General features: G+C 37.4%; 1 protein-coding gene across 1 annotated transcript in view; it reads left to right on the top strand.

Annotated features, from left to right (window-relative positions):
• The window catches only part of CDKL5 (cyclin dependent kinase like 5), an 83,091-nt gene that overhangs the window by 20,279 nt on the left and 44,002 nt on the right, over positions 1–18,810 (top strand). The window contains exons 3-5 of the mRNA XM_009648805.2: positions 12,318–12,363; positions 15,388–15,524; positions 18,522–18,642. Coding sequence (XP_009647100.1) covers positions 12,318–12,363; positions 15,388–15,524; positions 18,522–18,642 — 304 coding nt within the window. The remainder of the gene's footprint in view (positions 1–12,317; positions 12,364–15,387; positions 15,525–18,521; positions 18,643–18,810) is intronic.

Genomic DNA, 18,810 nt, shown 5'->3' with positions numbered 1-18,810 from the left:
TGTAAGCCTTAGTGCTGCTTAAGGAGAAAGGAGATACTGTATGATGGAGCGGATGTGGAATGGCAGATTCTTTAGGGTTAATGTAGACATCTATGAAATGTTCCATAGTCAAACCTATCAATAAGCTGAGACCAGATTACCAAAGGTGTTGGTTACATTCAGTAACACCTTTTACCTGCTAAATTATATGGCCAAGACAGTGTTATGCTATTTTGTATGCCCAAAATGGGGGGGAAAAAAGAAGTTTTCAGTTTAAAACATTTTTTTTTTTAAATTGGAAACACTTAAACTTCTCATCTTCAGGATTCTAGACAAGAAGAACATTGTAGCTTGGGCTTCCTCCAGATGCAGAAAGCTTATCATTACTAGCATATGCTCTCTTTCAAATTAATGTATTAAAATAGCTTCAGCCATGGCTCTTGCTTCTGCTCCAGAGCAGATCTGGAACAGCTGTTTGGTATCTGAAGAGATGATTGCCATCTCTGGTGGTTTAAGGCCCACTCCAGAATACAGAGTTGTTGTTGCTGCCGTTTGCACATGAGAGGTAAAGTTAAAGTTGGGGCAAACCTTGTGGGAAAGTCTGCAGCATGGAAATGACAGTAGCTGCTACTATTTTAAATTTTTTTTTTCCTTCAGCACCAAGATAGACAATTTTTTCTTGCTAAGATAATGGTAAACTGGGCAAACTACGCTTGGGAAATCCTGTTCTAGCTTGTGCTCTAAAACAAAAATTTACTTAGTATTTAAAAATTGTTAAAAGAAAATGAATACTGGAGCTTTATGACGGATGGATGCAAGCACTTCAGGAAAGATGGGCTCAAAAGACAAAGAGGGGTGAGGTTTCCCTTTGTGTGAAAGAGTATTTCAGATATGTGGAGGTCTTTTCTGGGATGGATGACAATGTAGTTGAGAGCCTGTGGTTCAGAGTGAAGAGGTGAGACCAGGAACTGTGGCATTGTATTGGGACTTTGTTTTAGACCACCTGATCAGGGTGAAGAAGTGGGCAAAGCTGCCTTTAAACAGCTAACAAAGTTTCTGAATCACAGACCCTAATTTTCATGGGGGACTTTAACTTCTCTGCCATCTGCTGGAAGGGCAATGTGGTGGGATGTAAGTGGTCCCAGAAATTTACCGATGTCAGGGAAAATTTCTTGATGCAGGGCCTGGAAGGGCCAGAAAAATTATTATAATAATTGGCTACAATAGCTGTGAAATAGAGGAGTTAAAGAACATGAGTACATTGGGGGGGGAAAAAGTAACAGAGCACAGACCTTGAACAGTGAGTATTCAAGAAACTGGTGGGTCGAAGCTCATGGGAGGCAGCTCTAAAAGGCAATGGAAAGCTAGCAGTCCTTGAAGAACAACGTCCTCCAAGCATAAGAATGGTCTATCTCAGTACATAGCAAGCAGACCTCTCAGGAGACTGACTTGGCTAAGCAGGGAGTTCATGATGCAGCTCCAATGCAAAAAACAGTATACAGGAGGTGGAAGCACACGTAGGCTGCAAAGGAGGAATTTGGAAGCATTGCTTGGGTGGATCTGGGTGGTGGGAAAGCTGGAGCTCAGCTGGAGCTGAGACTTGCAAGGGCAGAAAGAGGGGCTTCTACTGCTACTTTAGTAGTGAAAGGCTGAACTAGGAAAGTGTGGGCCCACTGCTGAGTGGGGCAGGCAATTTAGTGACAGCAGAGCCAGATAAAGTCTGGTGCTCAGTGCCTTCTTTGCTTTGGTTTTCACCAGCAAAGTCTCCCAGGTCTCTATGCTTAGTGAAAGGGTTGAGGAAGATGAATTACGAGCAGTGGCTGAGGATCAAGTTGGGAATTACTCAAGACAACTCAGCCTATACAGTTTAATGGGATCAGACAGGCAGCATCCAAAGGTAGTGAGTCCTTGCAGCAGGACAGCTCTTGATTGTCTTTGGAAGGTTGTGGAGACTGGGGGAGGTACTTGATTAAAAAGACAAGGGACCAAAATTTTTTTCAATTAAAAGAAACAAACAAAACCAAACCCTGCTCCAACTGATTTTTATCCATGATTGGAAAATCCAAATGTGATTTCCATGCACTTCCCATGTGCTTTGATTTGATTTTCTTTTCATGTGCTGGTAGACCTGGAAATATGGTATGTTTAAGATAAAAATTTAGATATGTATGAATGCACCTGTACAAGTGTCTAAAGTCCCAATATAGTCAATGGAATGGAGGGAAGCTCAATTAATGCTTCTTTGAGGATGAAAGGTGCACTTTAGTTACCTGAGCATAAGCTCCTACTGCTATTGGTGATACCTGGGATGCTATGCCTTACCTCTAGCTTCTCCTTTAAGGTATACATCTCTATAAATCCTTTTCAGTTCCGCCAATACCATGTGAGTGTTGTAGATACCCAGGGAATCTTAAATGCTACTAGATGCCTGTGTTTAGGCTACTGAATCATGTCTTGAGTGACTGGTCAACTTAGAGCTCTCTAGCTCTGCTTGTTATAGCAGAAGCTTGAACACCCAGCTCACGTGTAGGTATCTGAATTTAGATGTCTTAATCTGAAACAGAATTCCACCTGAAGAGTTTTGGCCTCAGGAACCTGCTTGACAAGTCTGCCTTTGGTTCACAGTAGGTCTTGCTTTACAGAATAAAAAAAATGCCTGTCAGACTGTTGACAAGGAAAACGACAAAAATTTAAAATGTGAAAGTATAGATTATATCAGTTACAGAAGTAAAGATTTCAAAATTAAAGCTTGATGTTCACCCAATCACTCTGAGACTATTTTGATGCTTGATAAGTTGGAATAACACTGAAGACACTGACATAAATGCATGTTAACAAAAAAAAACCCAAAAAACCCCAAAAAACCAAAACAAAACCCCAAACCAAAATCAAACCCACAAACAAAACAAAACAAAGAAGCATTTTCGAAGAGGTTCTACTTACTCTTAAGTTATGCAGTGCCCAGGGAAGGAGAATTACAGTATTGATTACATTGTATTTCTTAATTCTTCATTATTACAAACATCTTGCTGACCTCTGCATTTATGGAGTCAACAATATCTTAAAGGAAGTCATAAAGGTAGCACAGGTTACCTTCCTGCTGTTTCACTTTGTTATCGCTTGTATTCTGAGGGCCAAGATTGTGCTATAATAAGTAATTAAATAATACTGGTATCTGCCTAATGCAGTATTATGCTATTTATAAATAGCTTTATTTTTTTTCCCAAATTTTTCACAATTTCCAGACTTAACAGGCAAAAGCATTAAATCAAAGTGGAAAAGGATTGGGGTATGAAACTGAAATTACTATTATTGACTTTTCAGAATTGGAAAAAATTTATAGCCACTTACCGAATTTGGGGTTTGCTTTACATCTAGGGTTGGGATTAAACAATACTATCAAATTGTAAATGATATAGTGCTACAGTAGTGCTGCAATAGGATGAAATAAAGGCCAGATTATAAAAAAAAAAAAAAAAGTTGATACAATAATAGTATATTGTGAAAAACTAGAATAGCTGCATTTATAGTGTTTAAAGGCTACTTTTTATTCCAGATCCTTTTCATTACACTATTATATAAATTCTTTGGGAATACCTATCTACTTTTTTGCTTGGAAAAAATTGTGAATAAACATGAAAAACCCATTTGGAACAATGAAAATTTTAATGCTAACCACTGTCATCAGCCTAGTAGTTAATATAAAATACAGAGTGGGTTCACTTCCTTCAAGTGTTCTTTTCCGGGTAGTATTTTAGGGTTGTAGGGCTGTTCAGATGCTAATGTTATAACCTTGGGTTAAAGAAACTGCTAATTCCCAATGTCTATGAAAAGGTAGCATCCAGCATAATGTAGAAGAGGATGCAGGGAGGATTTGCACAGAGCTAACTTCGTCTAGTGAGACAAGCCCTCCTTAGGAGTCCAGAGAAGTTGCTTCCTCCATTTATGCAGAAGTGATTGAGAGCGTCTCGACTTTAGTCCTGCTCTGAATCACTCTGTGAACATCTGCTGATCTTAGATGAAAGTGGGAGGAACTAGCCTGTAAGGCTAAGATTAGTCTTTGTAAGTTTGGGGGAAAGTTGGGGGGGCAACCATAAATTGGTTGATTTCAAGTTTTTGAAGAATATAAAATGCATACACTCCTCTCAGGATTCAGGTGTGCCTCCTAATAACTGCTCAAAGCAGAGGCAGCTACAGCAGGTTGCTCCAAATCTTGTCCTGGTGGATTTTGAATATCTCCAAGGCTATTCAGGATATCCCCAGGCATAGGGACATTCAAGATTGGTTGAGAGGTGCCTTCCAGCCCCAATCATCCTGCGAGCCTGGAAACTTACTGCATTCTGGAGAGCCTCTGCCACCAGTGGAGGAGGGACCCTTTGGTGTCTCTCAAGCCTGCCACTGGGGGCCAGGGCGGTTCAAAGGGGGACCCCAATCTGTGAGCCTGTGGATATGGATGGGCCACTCATTTTGTTTACAGATTTGTCTGACGGTTGGCTGAGAAATGCTTGCTGCTTATGATTCCCTTAAATTACGCTTGATTTAAACTAGGTAAATAAAACTGGTCATGTAAGCATTTACTCATAACATCTGAACAGACAACACAGTTGTTACAAGTGTTTATGAAACACATAGCTAAAGAAATCAGAGAAACTGTTGCAATCTGCTTGCATTTTTTTAAAAAAGTATTTACCCATCATTGCACATGCTTACTGGTCGTTTCCTGACAAACTGGGAGCTGCAGGTTTCAGCCTCTTGTTATGCTTCTTTCCCCAGTGAAATAGCTGAGCTTTTGTAGCTGCACCTCCTTGGAAATCTTCTAGTGGGTCCAGAGTGGTTTAAGTTTTCTCCAGTCCTCCTGTTGTTCTTCCTCAACTAGGAAGACAGTGTGGCCATCTTCTTTAAAATGGGCATGTGAAGTATATAAATCTTTGTTCTATTAAGAGTCTTCTCCCGCGTTTAGCTTGATAGTGAGTAACATTCTGCTTTCAAGAGATATAAAATTGGTTTGTGGTGATTCATTTGAGATGCTTTTTCTCAAGTAAGCTGTAACACATATGTGTTGGAAAAATTCTAATTGATTTTCCAGTAAATAAAGGCATTGTGATAACTTAGACATACTGTTCTGTCATTATTTAACAGAGGCTCCATCTCCCTAAAATTAAGTAAGACTTCTGGATTAGGAAGTAATTTCCTGGAAGTTCTCCTATGCTGAGAGTGGTATTTCATAGATAAACTGGGGTTTTTTGGTTTTGGTTTTTTTAACTGAAAGATAGGAGAATTACATTTCTCCCTTGAGAAAATTGTAATATTAAAACAGAGAAATGCCTCTTGAGGGAAATTCCCCAAAGTATTCTATGTGTACAAGAATGCATATGACTTATACTTCCCAATGTCAAACTGTTTGAAAAAAGACATTGAATGCAGCGTCTTGCACATCTCTTTTGTTGGCAGAGAGTATTCTAAGATACTGCACTAGATTTTGAAAGTAATGTTACAAAACTGCCAGCACCTAATATTAGAAGTTTCGAGAAGACAGGAAGCTGTGTTCTGATCCAAAGATTGGAAGCTGTGTTACTGTCCAAAGGCAGCAGTGTTGTAAGGCAGAATGCAGTGGAGTCAGGGCAGTGTCTGGACAATGTCTCAAGGACCTGACTTGCACACAGGTGACAATGCCCGCTACCTCTCAGAGCTTGCATGGCGAGGGAGCTGGCCCTAAGTTTAAAGACTTTGGTGATGACATATCTTTCATTTATGATATGTTGATCAATACTGGCTATAAAACTTAATATTTTATGTTCTTGTTTTGAGAATAACTTTGAAAAATGAATTTGCTGGGTTTTTAAAACTTTCATTTTAAGCGACTGATGAAAAATAAATGCTTTACTATTTTGTAATGGTTTCATGGGCTTCTGTTGCCTTGCTGGTTATTGTTTAATATTCTGTGATTTTTGCTAGAATCAGGATTATTGAACGATCTATTCTAAGCACTTAAATGTTGAAGAACATAGTAATGCTTATGCAAGTTGAAGGAAAACTTTACTATGTTCAGAAAAGACATTAGCCGTAGGATATGGAGCGGGTCCAGAGGAGGGCCACAAAAATGATCCGAGGGCTGGAGCAGCTCTCCTATGAGGACAGGCTGAGAGAGTTGGGCTTGTTCAGCCTGCAGAAAAGAAGGCTGCGGGGAGACCTGATTGTGGCCTTTCAGTACCTAAAGGGGGCCTATAGGAAAGATGGGGACAGGCTTTTTAGCATGGCCAGCTGTGACAGGACAAGGGGTAATGGTTTTAAACTAAACCAGGGTAGGTTTAGACTGGATATAAGGAAGAAATTCTTTACAATGAGGGTGGTGAAACACTGGAAGGGGTTGCCCAGAGAGGTGGTGGAGGCCCCATCCCTGGACACATTCAAGGCCAGGTTGGACGGGGCTCTGAGCAACCTGATCCAGTTAGCGGTGTCCCTGCTCCTGCGGGGGGGTCGGGCTAGATGGCCTCTAGGGGTCCCTTCCAACCCAAACCATTTTATGATTCTATGATTCTATGATTCTATGATTCTATGATTCTATGATTCTATGATTCTATGATTCTATGATTCTATGATTCTATGATTCTATGATTCTATGATTCTATGATTCTATGATTCTATGATTCTATGATTCTATGATTCTATGATTCTATGATTCTATGATTCTATGATTCTATGATTCTATGATTCTATGATTCTATGATTCTATGATTCTATGATATGTTTGGCTGAACTTTGTTGGGTTTTTAAAATGTGTTTCTTTGTGGTGGCAAACTAACTTCTGTGAATAAAATTATGGATCATGAGGATCAAATCACAGTTTCTTGCTTGCTTCTAAATTATTTTTATAAGATGAAAATATTATCTCTGAGTAGATAATATGATTGATTTAACTTTTTCTAGCAGAAGTTAAGCATGCATTTATCTCTGGGGCTTACAGGCTCATACTTCTACAGATGGAAAACATGAGACAGTCACAGAACATGCAGTATCCTATCTTAATATGCTACTTAATATATCAGCATAAAACCCTGATGTGATGTACTAGATATTGTTGGAGCAGCACTGCCTGAGTAAAGGCAGCAACGTGCTGCTTCTCCCTAGCACATGCTCACTATTGACTGTCACTGTCTCTGCTCATGTTTGTTGATTTTCATAAACACTTATTCTTTTGGTTGCTTAAAAAATCCATTTTTGAGAAATTCTTGCAATCATATAGATGAGGCAGCTGAATGACGTAACTTTCTGAAGGACATAATCTTACCTATTTTTCAAGAATATTTTTTGTGTACCTATGCTTTGTGTCAAATTTTCCTTGATATGCAAAAGAAAAAGGAAAAAAAAATCTAACAGAAACCTTTGAAACAAAATAGGGACAAATGTTTGAAGAGATTTTTTTTGTCACATAGTATTTTCAAGAACAGCATATAATTTGGTAGGATATGTTTCTCTTTCCAGAGAAGAATGGTTATAGTTCTAAGACCTTGAGTTATGTTGAGGAGCAAATTTCTCCTTGAGTACTCGCATTGTTAACATCAAGGATTTTTCTCGAAAACAACAGAGATGCATCCCTACACTGTTCTGGAAAAGCACTGTCATGTCATATGTATTATGTAGAGACCATGGAAAAATAGGGGACCTCTGTCCTTTAAATTAAATAAAATTGAATGCTTTCAGATCAGGGGACTCTTCTAGTTTGATACTGGTGACAGGAAATACCAGGTACTACGGTCCTGTGAGGAAACCTGGGAGAGAAATCTCTGGGTGGCTGCCAGAAGACCTGTCAGAACTGCTCAGGTCCCATAAGGATACCCACCTCTCACCTCTGGCTAAGTGGACAGACAGTAAATCCCATATGTTTTCCAGAAGCAATTCCCATGAATATTTTGAAGTAAAGGGAAGGAACCCTAGCATGAAGTCATTCCCATCTCCAGGACTGGAGATAGCCTTTTTCTGTGAACAGCTGTCTCCTTCCCCATCTCTATTAAAGCAAATGGAACAGACATGGATCAAGAAATTTTTGTCTTACCGTTATTAAATGGTAGTAGCAGATTCGTATGTGGAGAAGAGACGTATTTTGCCCCATTTTAGGCATACGTCATCATGGAGTCTGAATAATCAGTTTGTTTATGTCCTTAACTTTTGTACAGTGTTTTCAGTAAAGTTAACCGGTTGTTGTATACTTAACTGTAAACCAGTGCTTTTCCTACAGTTTTATAGCACAGAATGTTTGTATGTGCTCAATAAACAGAGGTAGTACCAATGCTGAGAGATCTGACTTGTGCATCTGCAAATTTGCCATTGCCTCAAAATGTAAAGTGAAATATTGAGGCCAGAATTTTTTAGTAGAGAAAGATAATGAGATGCTTAGTAATAAATGTAGCTGAGTGAAGCAAAACTACAGTGAATTGAACTCAAATTTTCATACTTCATTATGTAAGATAGTACTAGAGATCAGAAAGGATATTCTGTGCTCCGTAAAGAATATAGAAACTCCATAAAGAACACAGAATATTTAGGATTACTTAAGTTTTTTTCTTTCCTTGACTTTCGTTGAAGTCTCAGACATTGAATCAAGTAGTAACAGCTTATCTACTTAGATGAGACATTAACTGGATATGAGAATTTTCCATGCTAGAGTTGGATACTGAGCTATTGTCTGAGGAAGGTTTCTGCAATCAGACTGAACATTGTATTCAGTACTGTTCTGTTTCAGAGTACAGTCTTGAAAAAAACCTTTTTGAAATGCAAAAAAGAGATTTTAGAGAATGATAATTTTATTTTGGAGAATTGCAATTTGGCCTGATTTTGGGGAGCAGAGAACTAGATCCACAAAAGAGCTCAGATCTCCAAAATGACTTTTAAGTAAAGATTTAAGTAACACAGTCTAAATTTTTTCATTGTTGAATTCTCTCATTGCTCAAAGCTCTGCTTTTTTTCGTGTCCCTGATTCTGTCCATCTCCTCAGGGCTTAGTGATGTGGTGTCTGTTTGCTTTGCACCTAGTGCATGTCAGTCCTTGTTTGAAACTTCAGATTGGGCCTGCATTGTCTGAGAGCTCTAGCATCTGTCTCCTAATCCAGGAAACATGCGTCTGCTGAATTGGTCCATATACAAAATGTTTTCCATGTTCTCCAATCTTGTTCTGTGTTAGTTTGTGTAAATGACAGTTATGTACAATGGCTGATCAAAAGCTCTGCGTGTCAGTTCGTTGCCCAGTCTACATATGCTGCTTGTCTGCAACATCATACAATGTATAGGAGATTGAGTTTGTTCTGCTTTCTTCCCCCAAGGAAGGATATTCTATGTATGGCTGATGAATTTGAGAAATTTTTTTAAAATTTTCTCTTTTTAAAATTTGCATTTCTCTGTAACATTTGGTTGAAACTGGACATCTAGTTCAAAATTACTAGTGGTCATGGCAAACAGAGAGACAGACAAACAGGGCTTTTGAGATGGATTCTTCCTTTGGAAACTAGCTTAAAACATGATCAATGAGGAGCTACTATTTTTTATGTCACCTTATATATACTATTTACTTTGTTTAGAGGACTTGACCAAGAAATTGGAAATGTGCGTTCAGCTTCACTTCTCTATTCTGCCTGCTGGAGCATTCCTAAACCCTTCCAGTTTGGAGGTGTTCCACATCATAGGGAAGTTATAGACTTTTTGACAAGCAGGTGCATTGTATTTAAAAATTTATGCACAGTAGTCTTCAGTGTCCTTGTATCTATTTTAGCTTTGGCTTAGACTGCTTCACCAGTAGCTGATTCCTAGAGAATGCCATTTAGATATGAAGAGGTCCTCCAAGGAACCTGGACAAGAATGTCCCTTCCTAAGGAGGAACAAAATGTTACTTAGTGCAACTCCTCAAGGCACCTGTTGTCTGGTCTCATTTTGGTGTTTTTTTCACTTCAAGTTGTTTAAATACATTATTTATTGGGTTTTTTTTCCAAGATAGGCAGTAAGTTGTGTATAAATTCTTGATTGCTTAATTATGACAATATTAATTAGTTTAATGGACTTATACCAGTTATTAAGCTTTTCAGATGAAAATGTCTTAAATGTTATAGTATTCTGAACTGTTTCAATAGCTTTTTCTTCCATGTGTGTTGCTAAAGTCTGTATGTTCCTACTTTGAGAGTAAAAGTACAGCCTTTCGATGGTTGCTGAAGCATCTACAAATTTTTCTCTTCATGTGAAATAGGAACACAATGTTAATGGATACATTTGGCTCATCTGCAAAGTGGTGTATGCACACTGTCTAAACATAGGCATGTTACAGTCAGCAGAGGCTTTTGAGAGCAATTACGGTGTTCCTTTTCTGAAAAACCTTTCAGAGGCTTAATTAGCCAAAGCACCTAACAGTAGATACCAGAAGTCAAATGAGCTAAATGTACTCACCCTTTTAGCAGCATTCCTTCATACTGCTGGTAACTATTACTCTTATTCCTATAGTTAGAGTTAGTAAATATAACAATACTAAACGTAGTAGTAAGAATATAATTAGTAAAATAGTCTGTTAGGTTTAGTTTAGACCATTTAGTTTATAAGCTTCCTGAAACAAAAATCTATAGGAACTGTATTTGACTTAAAAGCTATAGACAAGCATTTCAGAATCACTCTGAACTTGAAATGCATATTATCTCCTCAGTTCTGAAATCCCTTTCTTTTCTGTTCTGTAAAATTGGGTGAGCAAAAGGTAGTGCTTGGACCTTTGTAGTATCTCAGCTGAATTTATGTAAAGTATCAGCCTACAGATTAGACCAGTGTATATGAAGGGTAAGTTTTGTTAGCAGAAAAGCAATGCAAGTCCTCTCTAAGAGCTGCTAGCATGTGCTGCTTATGCTGAACTAACCTTCTTCAATGAGGGTAGATACAGTTTGGTCGCTTAAATCAAAGCACAACATAATGCTTCCTATTTTTTTCGTAGATGTTATGAGCTATTGAAGGACTTTTTTTTTTTTTTTTTAAAACATGCAAATTACACATACACACACACATATATATATTCTTATGTGTGTTTTGGACAAACCACAGGGTTCTCAGCCTGGTGAAGTTTACTCTACATTATAATACTTTACAGCCAACAGATGCAATATGAATATGCCAACTCATTTTTATTGATTTTTACTCATAGTAGTACTGATTTTCCTTTTAAAGGTCTTAAAAGGCATTATTCACTATCTAAAGTAGTCTTTCCAGGTGCTCTTATTTTAAATGGCATCAGGTGTTTTATAGGTTCATGTGTTGTGACGATTTGAATAGACTTTTGTGTTATTGGGTACTTGGTTATGCACATGTCTTCAGGCATTCCAGAAGGGCTTCACTTTTTTATTGCTGTTCTCCGATCCAGCATTCGTATAGTATTGGTGGGTTTTTTGAAAACTGTGAAGTTTGGAAAAGGGGTGTAAGCTAGATCTAGCTCATCAAATAACTCAGCCTACTGCACGTCTGCTCACATGCCCTTACTCCGTGACCTTAAAGCTTCTTCTCCATCTTGTTACTAAAATTCAGGTGCTGCATCATTGTATGAACAGACCTGCACTTTAGTTCTGGGTTATGCTTACATGACGAGAAATGTCTTCGTTTAGGAGAAAAATGTGACTTATGATGAGAGATTTTGGTGAGAAAAGAGAATACTAGAAGAATGCAAAGGCATGTAGGCATTAAGAAGTTATCACCTGTGACCATATAGTAAGCACAGATTAACACTTTCAAATGCGATTAGTGATTCTGGTTTTGGATAGGCTTCCCTTAAGACAACAACTTTTTTTTTAAGGAGGCACAGAGAATTTACTTTCCTAAAATCATGTTCTATGTGGATATTTGAACTTTGAAACCCAAAAGCTTTTGGCAATCAAAATTACAGGTCTCACTGTAAGCCCTACCCACATGCTAGTACAGTATTTCCATTTCAGCTCACAAAGATAAGCACCCAGACTCATACTTTGGCCAGATAAAAGTCTGTTTGACCTGCTGAAAAACTAACTAATAAGAGTCACAGGAGCAACTCTTCTGAAAATGTAATTGATATCTAGTACAAGGTATTTAAATATGAATTTTTGGCATTTAACTTTGTTTTTTAATACTGGCTTTCCTAATTGTGATGTATTTGCTACGTGTGGTTTCGTATTGCATTTGGCCTGATCACTGAGGCATTTACCGGATTTTTAGTTAGTCTTGTTTTGCATTGTGAAATTTCTCTGGATGTTTTTTTTTCTTTGTCTGATGTTCAGGGGGAAAAAAAAAAAACAAAACCAAGAGAAAACACACAACAGATCTTGCTCATTTCCCTCTGTTTTTGTTTTACAGGAGACACATGAAATTGTGGCTATCAAGAAATTCAAAGACAGTGAAGGTAACCTTTTTTGTTGCATAATCTTTCATGTCAATAACTACGTTGTTAATAACTCTCCAGTTAAGATAAGAAGTCTCATATATCAAGTCATGATTTAAAAATTATAATGATTTATTAGCTCTGTCAATATTCAAGGCACTTGATCCTTCATACCTGCCTCGGGACTGCATTATACACTCCAACTAGATAACTAGCTTTCTTTTTTGGTGCATCTGTCTTAACATGGCTCAAATTGTGGTGCCATACACAGTAGTAAGATCTATCACTTGTAGAATGGATGTAATCAGAAAATGGCAAAAAGTCCTCTTGTATTAGTGGCTTGCAGAGTCTTTACGCTTTATCATCTTTCCTCTGTGAGATGGGATCTAAATATTAGGGACGACTTGCAGGGGTAAAGGTAGAAGACTGAGAGAAGTCACAGAGAAGTTCAGTGGTACGAAGAGGAATCGGGGAGTTCTCAGGGTTCCATGGGAGGATTTGAGAGAGCTGGGGGGTGGCGATCCAGCAACTCTGCCCTCCCTTCAGGAGGCTCCACTCTCCACAAACTTGCTTTTTGTCCCCTCACAGCAGCCTGTGTATATTCTCCAGTGTTGCTGAGTTTACTGAGAAATAACGGGGAAGAACCAACTCCTGCAAGGCTTACTGTTGCTGGCAAAGTGGATGGCAGAAGGCGGGAGACATGGAAATTATTGCCAGTGCTGCGCACACCTATTCCTCACCCAGCAGTAATAAAACCGAAGATCTGTACAAAAGAAGACTGGGTCTCTGACCTGCACTTGTTGGGGGACAGTGAATCCCAGTGTACTATCATAGGCAAAACTGGCAATCAGCCACGAGAGCAACAGTTAACCTTGCATCCATCAGAAGCTAGCCCCGATCCCTAAGGGGCTAGCACAAACAGAAGGAGAAGCCAAGTATGAAGTAATAGGAGGAGTCATCCCCATCTGAGGCAATGCAGCTATGATTTGCTGTATACCAAGGCTTTAGCTGAAAGCTAACAATGTGGTTTAAAGAAACAGCACCCACTTTATTTTAGGAAATTTTCTTTTTTGTTATTGTTACAGGGTTGTTGGGGTGGCCATGGAGGTGTGGTTGGTTACAAGAACTATTTTCAGAGTCATTTAGGCACCACAAAGTCAGATTTGTGTCTGTCGTTTTAGGCAATGCAAACTTTTGCTTTACAGCTGGTTTTGCCAGACACTTGAAGGATATATTTGATGAATCTTTTAGCTCTGCTATGCAGAAATCTGTTTTAAATCCCTCTTAAAGAATGTAGGAGATCATTCAGTTCTGGTGATGATATTGACCAGGTCATTAGAGTACTTCAGAATTGCTTTTTGGAACTCGGTATGGCTATTCAGTGCAGAACCTAGGCAATGAATCTGTTTAGTATTAAGCCCTAAACAGGATTATTATATTAGCCAGTCTACAAAAAAATGAAAGCAAAAAAATGTAACATTGCCATTAGGTCTGGCTTTCCAAGAGTATTATGTAATATCAGTTTACATGACTGATGACTGCTTTTCGGAGTTGTAGCTAGTTGTTTACAAGTTTTTGGAAATATGACAGAAGTTCTTTTGATGGATTTGATTCAGTCCATTTCACATCTGTCTCGTTAATGTGGTAGTTCATTAAAAATCTGAATATACTGTAATTGTTTCTATTGCCATTTTTGTTTCACTGAATTTTTGCTGTTGTTTGACATATGCATGTTAAATACACTGGAAAGAGAGTGTCTAGTTATAGATGAAATTATGTAATCAGGCTGAGGCAAGCCAACACCAAGCACTCAGTTTTAAAATGAAATGATTCAGATTGCTCTAAATTATATATTTTTTTAATCAAAACATTTGTGATGGTGGTATTTTGTTTTCCTCTTCCCTCCTGCTACACTTCAAGGTTTTTTTGCTCTCTCTCCTGATGATGATAATATGTGTTTGCATGACCTGTGTTATTCTCTCTCTGCTGCAAACGTGTTTTTGCCTTTTGCTTGCTTGGAAAAACAATTTCTCTTCCTTGTTTCTTCTTCCTCTGTCTGTGACTGTCTTTGTGGTACATGACCTACAAATGTGATTTAGCTTTGAAGTCATGCAATCATATCCCATTTAATATCCTGCTGTTGTGGATAACAGTTCTAAGAGATTAAGAACCCTGCTTCTACATGTGCATGGGCAAATTTACTGAATTAATGGATTTCATTTTAGTTAATGAAGAATAAAACCTAATATAATCTGGTTTACTTGACATTTCGTTGGTAGTATCCTCACTTCGGGGCCTCTTGATGATAAACAGTGTATGAAGCTTTAGTAAAACACTCCTTTCTTGAACAACTTTCAGACAACTACATTTTCAAAACAATTGAATTTCTTGTCTCCTCGGAATCAGGTTCAAGGCTTCATTGAATCAATTCTTGCTCTGCTGCCCTCTGTGGCCACTACACTGGTCTGCATTGCTGAATTTCCATTAAATGCCTTGTGGGGAAACCTACAGGACCTACAAATCAGTGCTTTGGTCTGGCTTTTGGAGAATAAAATTTTTTTAGAATCAGGTTTCTTTTACGTTGTTCAAACACAAGCTTTGCATTCCAGTGTTTCTGCTGAGGACATATTAACCTTGCCAGTGCTTCATTCATGTGACATGTATTTGTGGGGTGGAGGATGTGTCTGCACACATACATGCATACTTTTTGAAGCATATTAGTGCTCTTCATTATGAAAAAGATAGAAATGTAAATCATTTGTTTCTTACGACTTTTTCCTGCCACTGAAAACCTAGATGGTAGTGACAAGAAGTCTTTGAGGGTTGCATAATGGTAGCACAGTCCTCAGTTACCTCTCTTAAGAATGCATAAGCATCCAGGCAGCAGAGTCAGTCCATGCTGGATAATAAGCCTTTTTCTCTGTAATATCTAGAAACAGAGAATTTAATCGGGGATTCAAAGTAAAGATTTATAACACTTGTTACTTGGGAGTCTTGTTTTGTTTTTAATAAGTTTTACTCTGTCACTTTTGCTTTGCACTCTAGAAAATGAAGAAGTCAAAGAAACCACTTTACGAGAGCTTAAAATGCTTCGCACTTTGAAACAGGAGAACATAGTGGAGCTGAAGGAAGCCTTCAGAAGAAGAGGAAAATTATACCTCGTTTTTGAATATGTGGAAAAAGTGAGTTGAATTTGTACTATCCTTGCCACAATTAAATCATCAGCTTACTGGAAGAGTCTTGAAAATTACTTTTACTTTTAAAAATTAAGCTATTCTAATCTATAAAGAGGAACAGCAGAAACTTTAGTACAGTCTGAATTGTTGTAACTAGACATTTATTGTGAGAAAGCAACACTGATTGATAACTTTACTATAGCTTTTACTTCAGGTATTGGTCTTTAAAACAAAAAAAAATCTTCCATATATGAATACAAACATTCAAATTATGTAGACTGGAATACATACCATTTGAAGAAAAACTTGCATCCAAACTCTATAGTCCAGTGTAATTGTAAAGCTGATTAACTGTCCTGTGTTATGTTGTGTAATGAATCTTGACGTAGTCTTTCAAAACAAGATCATAGACTTTTGACCTTGGAATCTGTTTCAACTTTCTCCATCCTTCCCTGTTAAAAATAGGATTTGTTTGTATATTTCTGTAACAAGGCCACTATCAATAGTTACTTAGAAGGATTTGGCAGAGATCACTGTCATTATTTCCAATCCTGACCTCATTTGAAATTATTCCAAAATTTCCTTAGATTGGCCTAGTACTACCAAGCATCCTGGTCTGTTTCCAGGGAGGAACAACCTAGCACAGATTGGTCTTTCATTATTTTTGCAACCTTCATGATAAAGGTAGACCTTCCCTCTGTATTCTAACCATTTAGCATTTCTTCATGGAAATAATTAGATGGTATTCAGATACATACAGTAAAAATAAACGCAAGCTTAAATACATGTATCTGTGTAGCTTTCATGAGCTATTGTTCCCTTGATTGAAGTTTTCATTTAATATCCTGCCAGTGTGGTGTTGCAGTCTAGCTGAGTGCTAGTTCTCTTCAGTGAATTCTTTCTCATGTAAAGATTCCTCACCCTAAATATTGTGTATCCTTTACCTCAGTTTACAATTTATTATGTTGTATAACTTTATTGCATAATGTGAGGTGACCTATATTAGCCCACAGTTTGGCAGAAATCAGGTTTTTTTTCACCAGCAGATCAGCAACTTCTAATGTGGTGGATCTTAAGTAAGATCTAACATCCAAAGCTTGATGTGTTCCACCCATGTTCCTTGTAATTGTTCCAGACACGTGGAATGTCTTTGATCACACACCAACTTAAAACGTACATTTAATTTTGTATTATAGTTGACTTGGCTAAGCTTGATGTAGTAGTGGGTTGGAAAAGCAGCATAAGTAAAAGTTATTTAATTGATCTGATAAAGAGTATATTTTAAAAATTGTTGATAGTGTTAGAAACACCAGGCTGCAATATCTAACATTGTTTGCATCAGAATAAAAGAATATAATGATAAAGGTAGGCATCATGTATCATCTGTGCCTAATGTAATTTCTATATTAATGGTCACCTTTATTTTCAGTTAAACTTTGCAGTCCATGAATGTTTCTCATTTTCCAATATGTCAAGTAGTTTACACAATAGTTTCTTTGAAGACTAGGATGATTTCTATATTTTTGGATGAGGGAAGAGTAGAAGGAATTAAAGAAAATGTGGTATAGTAGGCTAGTTTTTGTTTTAACTGGTGATGAGCACCTTGTGTCCTTTAGGGAATCTTAGCTCTGCAATACTCAAATCCAGATTACTTAGATTCACATTTAGTGTAATCTCCTTTATTCATCATCCCCTTAGTTAATGTCTTCGTATAGGATTATGTCTCACTGTGCTGATGCTTCTATTTTGGTTCATATTTGTAACACTAACTCCTTGACTGACTTATCCAGATCCACAGGTTTCTGTGTGGACAAGAGTCTAACTAAAATCAATATCGTACCTTAAGAAAAATTCCTTTTCTCAGATCTGAAGTGTATTTCTAAGGAAACTTACACTCAAGCACATAAGTTGCAGTATTTATTCACAAATTGCAAAAAAATGTTTTCAAATATTATCAAAGTCTCCATTTGTTTTTATCTTATATTTGTGTTCATTAAAGTATCTTACAAGAGAAACCTCAAAAGTTGTATTACACAGCTAATGTTTGTCAAAGACAAGGTAAATTTTTTTAAATGAAAAATCCACAAATGCTCAAATCCATAATTAAATTAGTTGTGTAAGGCGATATAGTAAAAAAAAACTTGCTTCTATTTCAGTATTCAGTAAATAAGACCTTTCTGTCTTTGAGTGGGCTTCTGCTGTCCATTATACATTCAGGATTCAGAGTGTACAAACTCCATTGTACTTCTAATTGTGCAAAATTGGAGACATTTGCCAACATAATGGGAATCTAAATGTCCTTTTTCAAAGAGGAAATTTACTAGTATAAACAAACAGTTTTTCTTCCCTAGGTATAGCTATAAAACAGTCAATATGGCCATAGTTACTGTAGTGCAAATATGTCTAAGATCAATATAGCTGATACATAGCTATACAATACTCCCTAGGTTACTGTTTATGCCCCTTTGAGGCATTTTTATATCTGTTACTTCATTTGCACTAACAGGCTTGTGTTGCTTTAACTATACCCATTCACATATAGACATGGTTTGTGATTAGTCATGGCCCTGCTATGTCAAAGCAGCAGAATGAGCTTAATAATGAAGAATACAATACGTTAAAGCACAGTTGGATATTTACAAAATGCTGTGCTCTACTAAACTTTTCATATAACCACAGTGACCTAGTGTTTCTGTTCAAGCAACTTTTTGTAACTAAATGACTTTTGGAAGCTTTAGGCTAAGTGGTTTGATGACAGTCTTTTAAGGACTTGTGGTATATTTGTGGTTCACCTTTAAGGACTGTTGTCTTCACAAGGGCTTTCTCTAGAATTAAAACAGCTAGTAGTATGCTTATGATTAAAATAAACTCCTTGAATGTTGAATTATGATTTTGCATAGCCAGGCTCACTGACCTAAGTATGTTGCTTCACAATGCTGAAAGCATGTTCTCTTCTAGCAACTACAATATAACTCTTAAATAATATGTTTTTTAAACATTTAGAATATGCTTGAATTGCTAGAAGAAATGCCAAATGGAGTTCCACCAGAAAAAGTGAAAAGCTATATCTACCAGCTAATTAAAGCAATTCATTGGTGCCATAAGAATGATATTGTTCATAGAGGTAAGTGTGTACTTCTCCACATGGAAATAAGCCCTGGGTAGGAATTTGCTTTCTAAAGGGAAAGATGTTACAGCTTGCAGTAATTTGCATTTAACATAAATATAAGCAAATGCTTTATATTGTATCCAAAGAAGAGCAACGAAGCTGGTGAGGGGTCTGGAGCACAAG

The sequence above is a fragment of the Egretta garzetta genome, unplaced genomic scaffold (genome assembly GCF_000687185.1).
Source record: "Egretta garzetta isolate BGI_Z169 unplaced genomic scaffold, ASM68718v1 scaffold111, whole genome shotgun sequence".
NCBI classification, from domain to species: Eukaryota; Metazoa; Chordata; class Aves; order Pelecaniformes; family Ardeidae; genus Egretta; species Egretta garzetta.
This window is presented reverse-complemented; position numbering and strand designations above follow the sequence as displayed.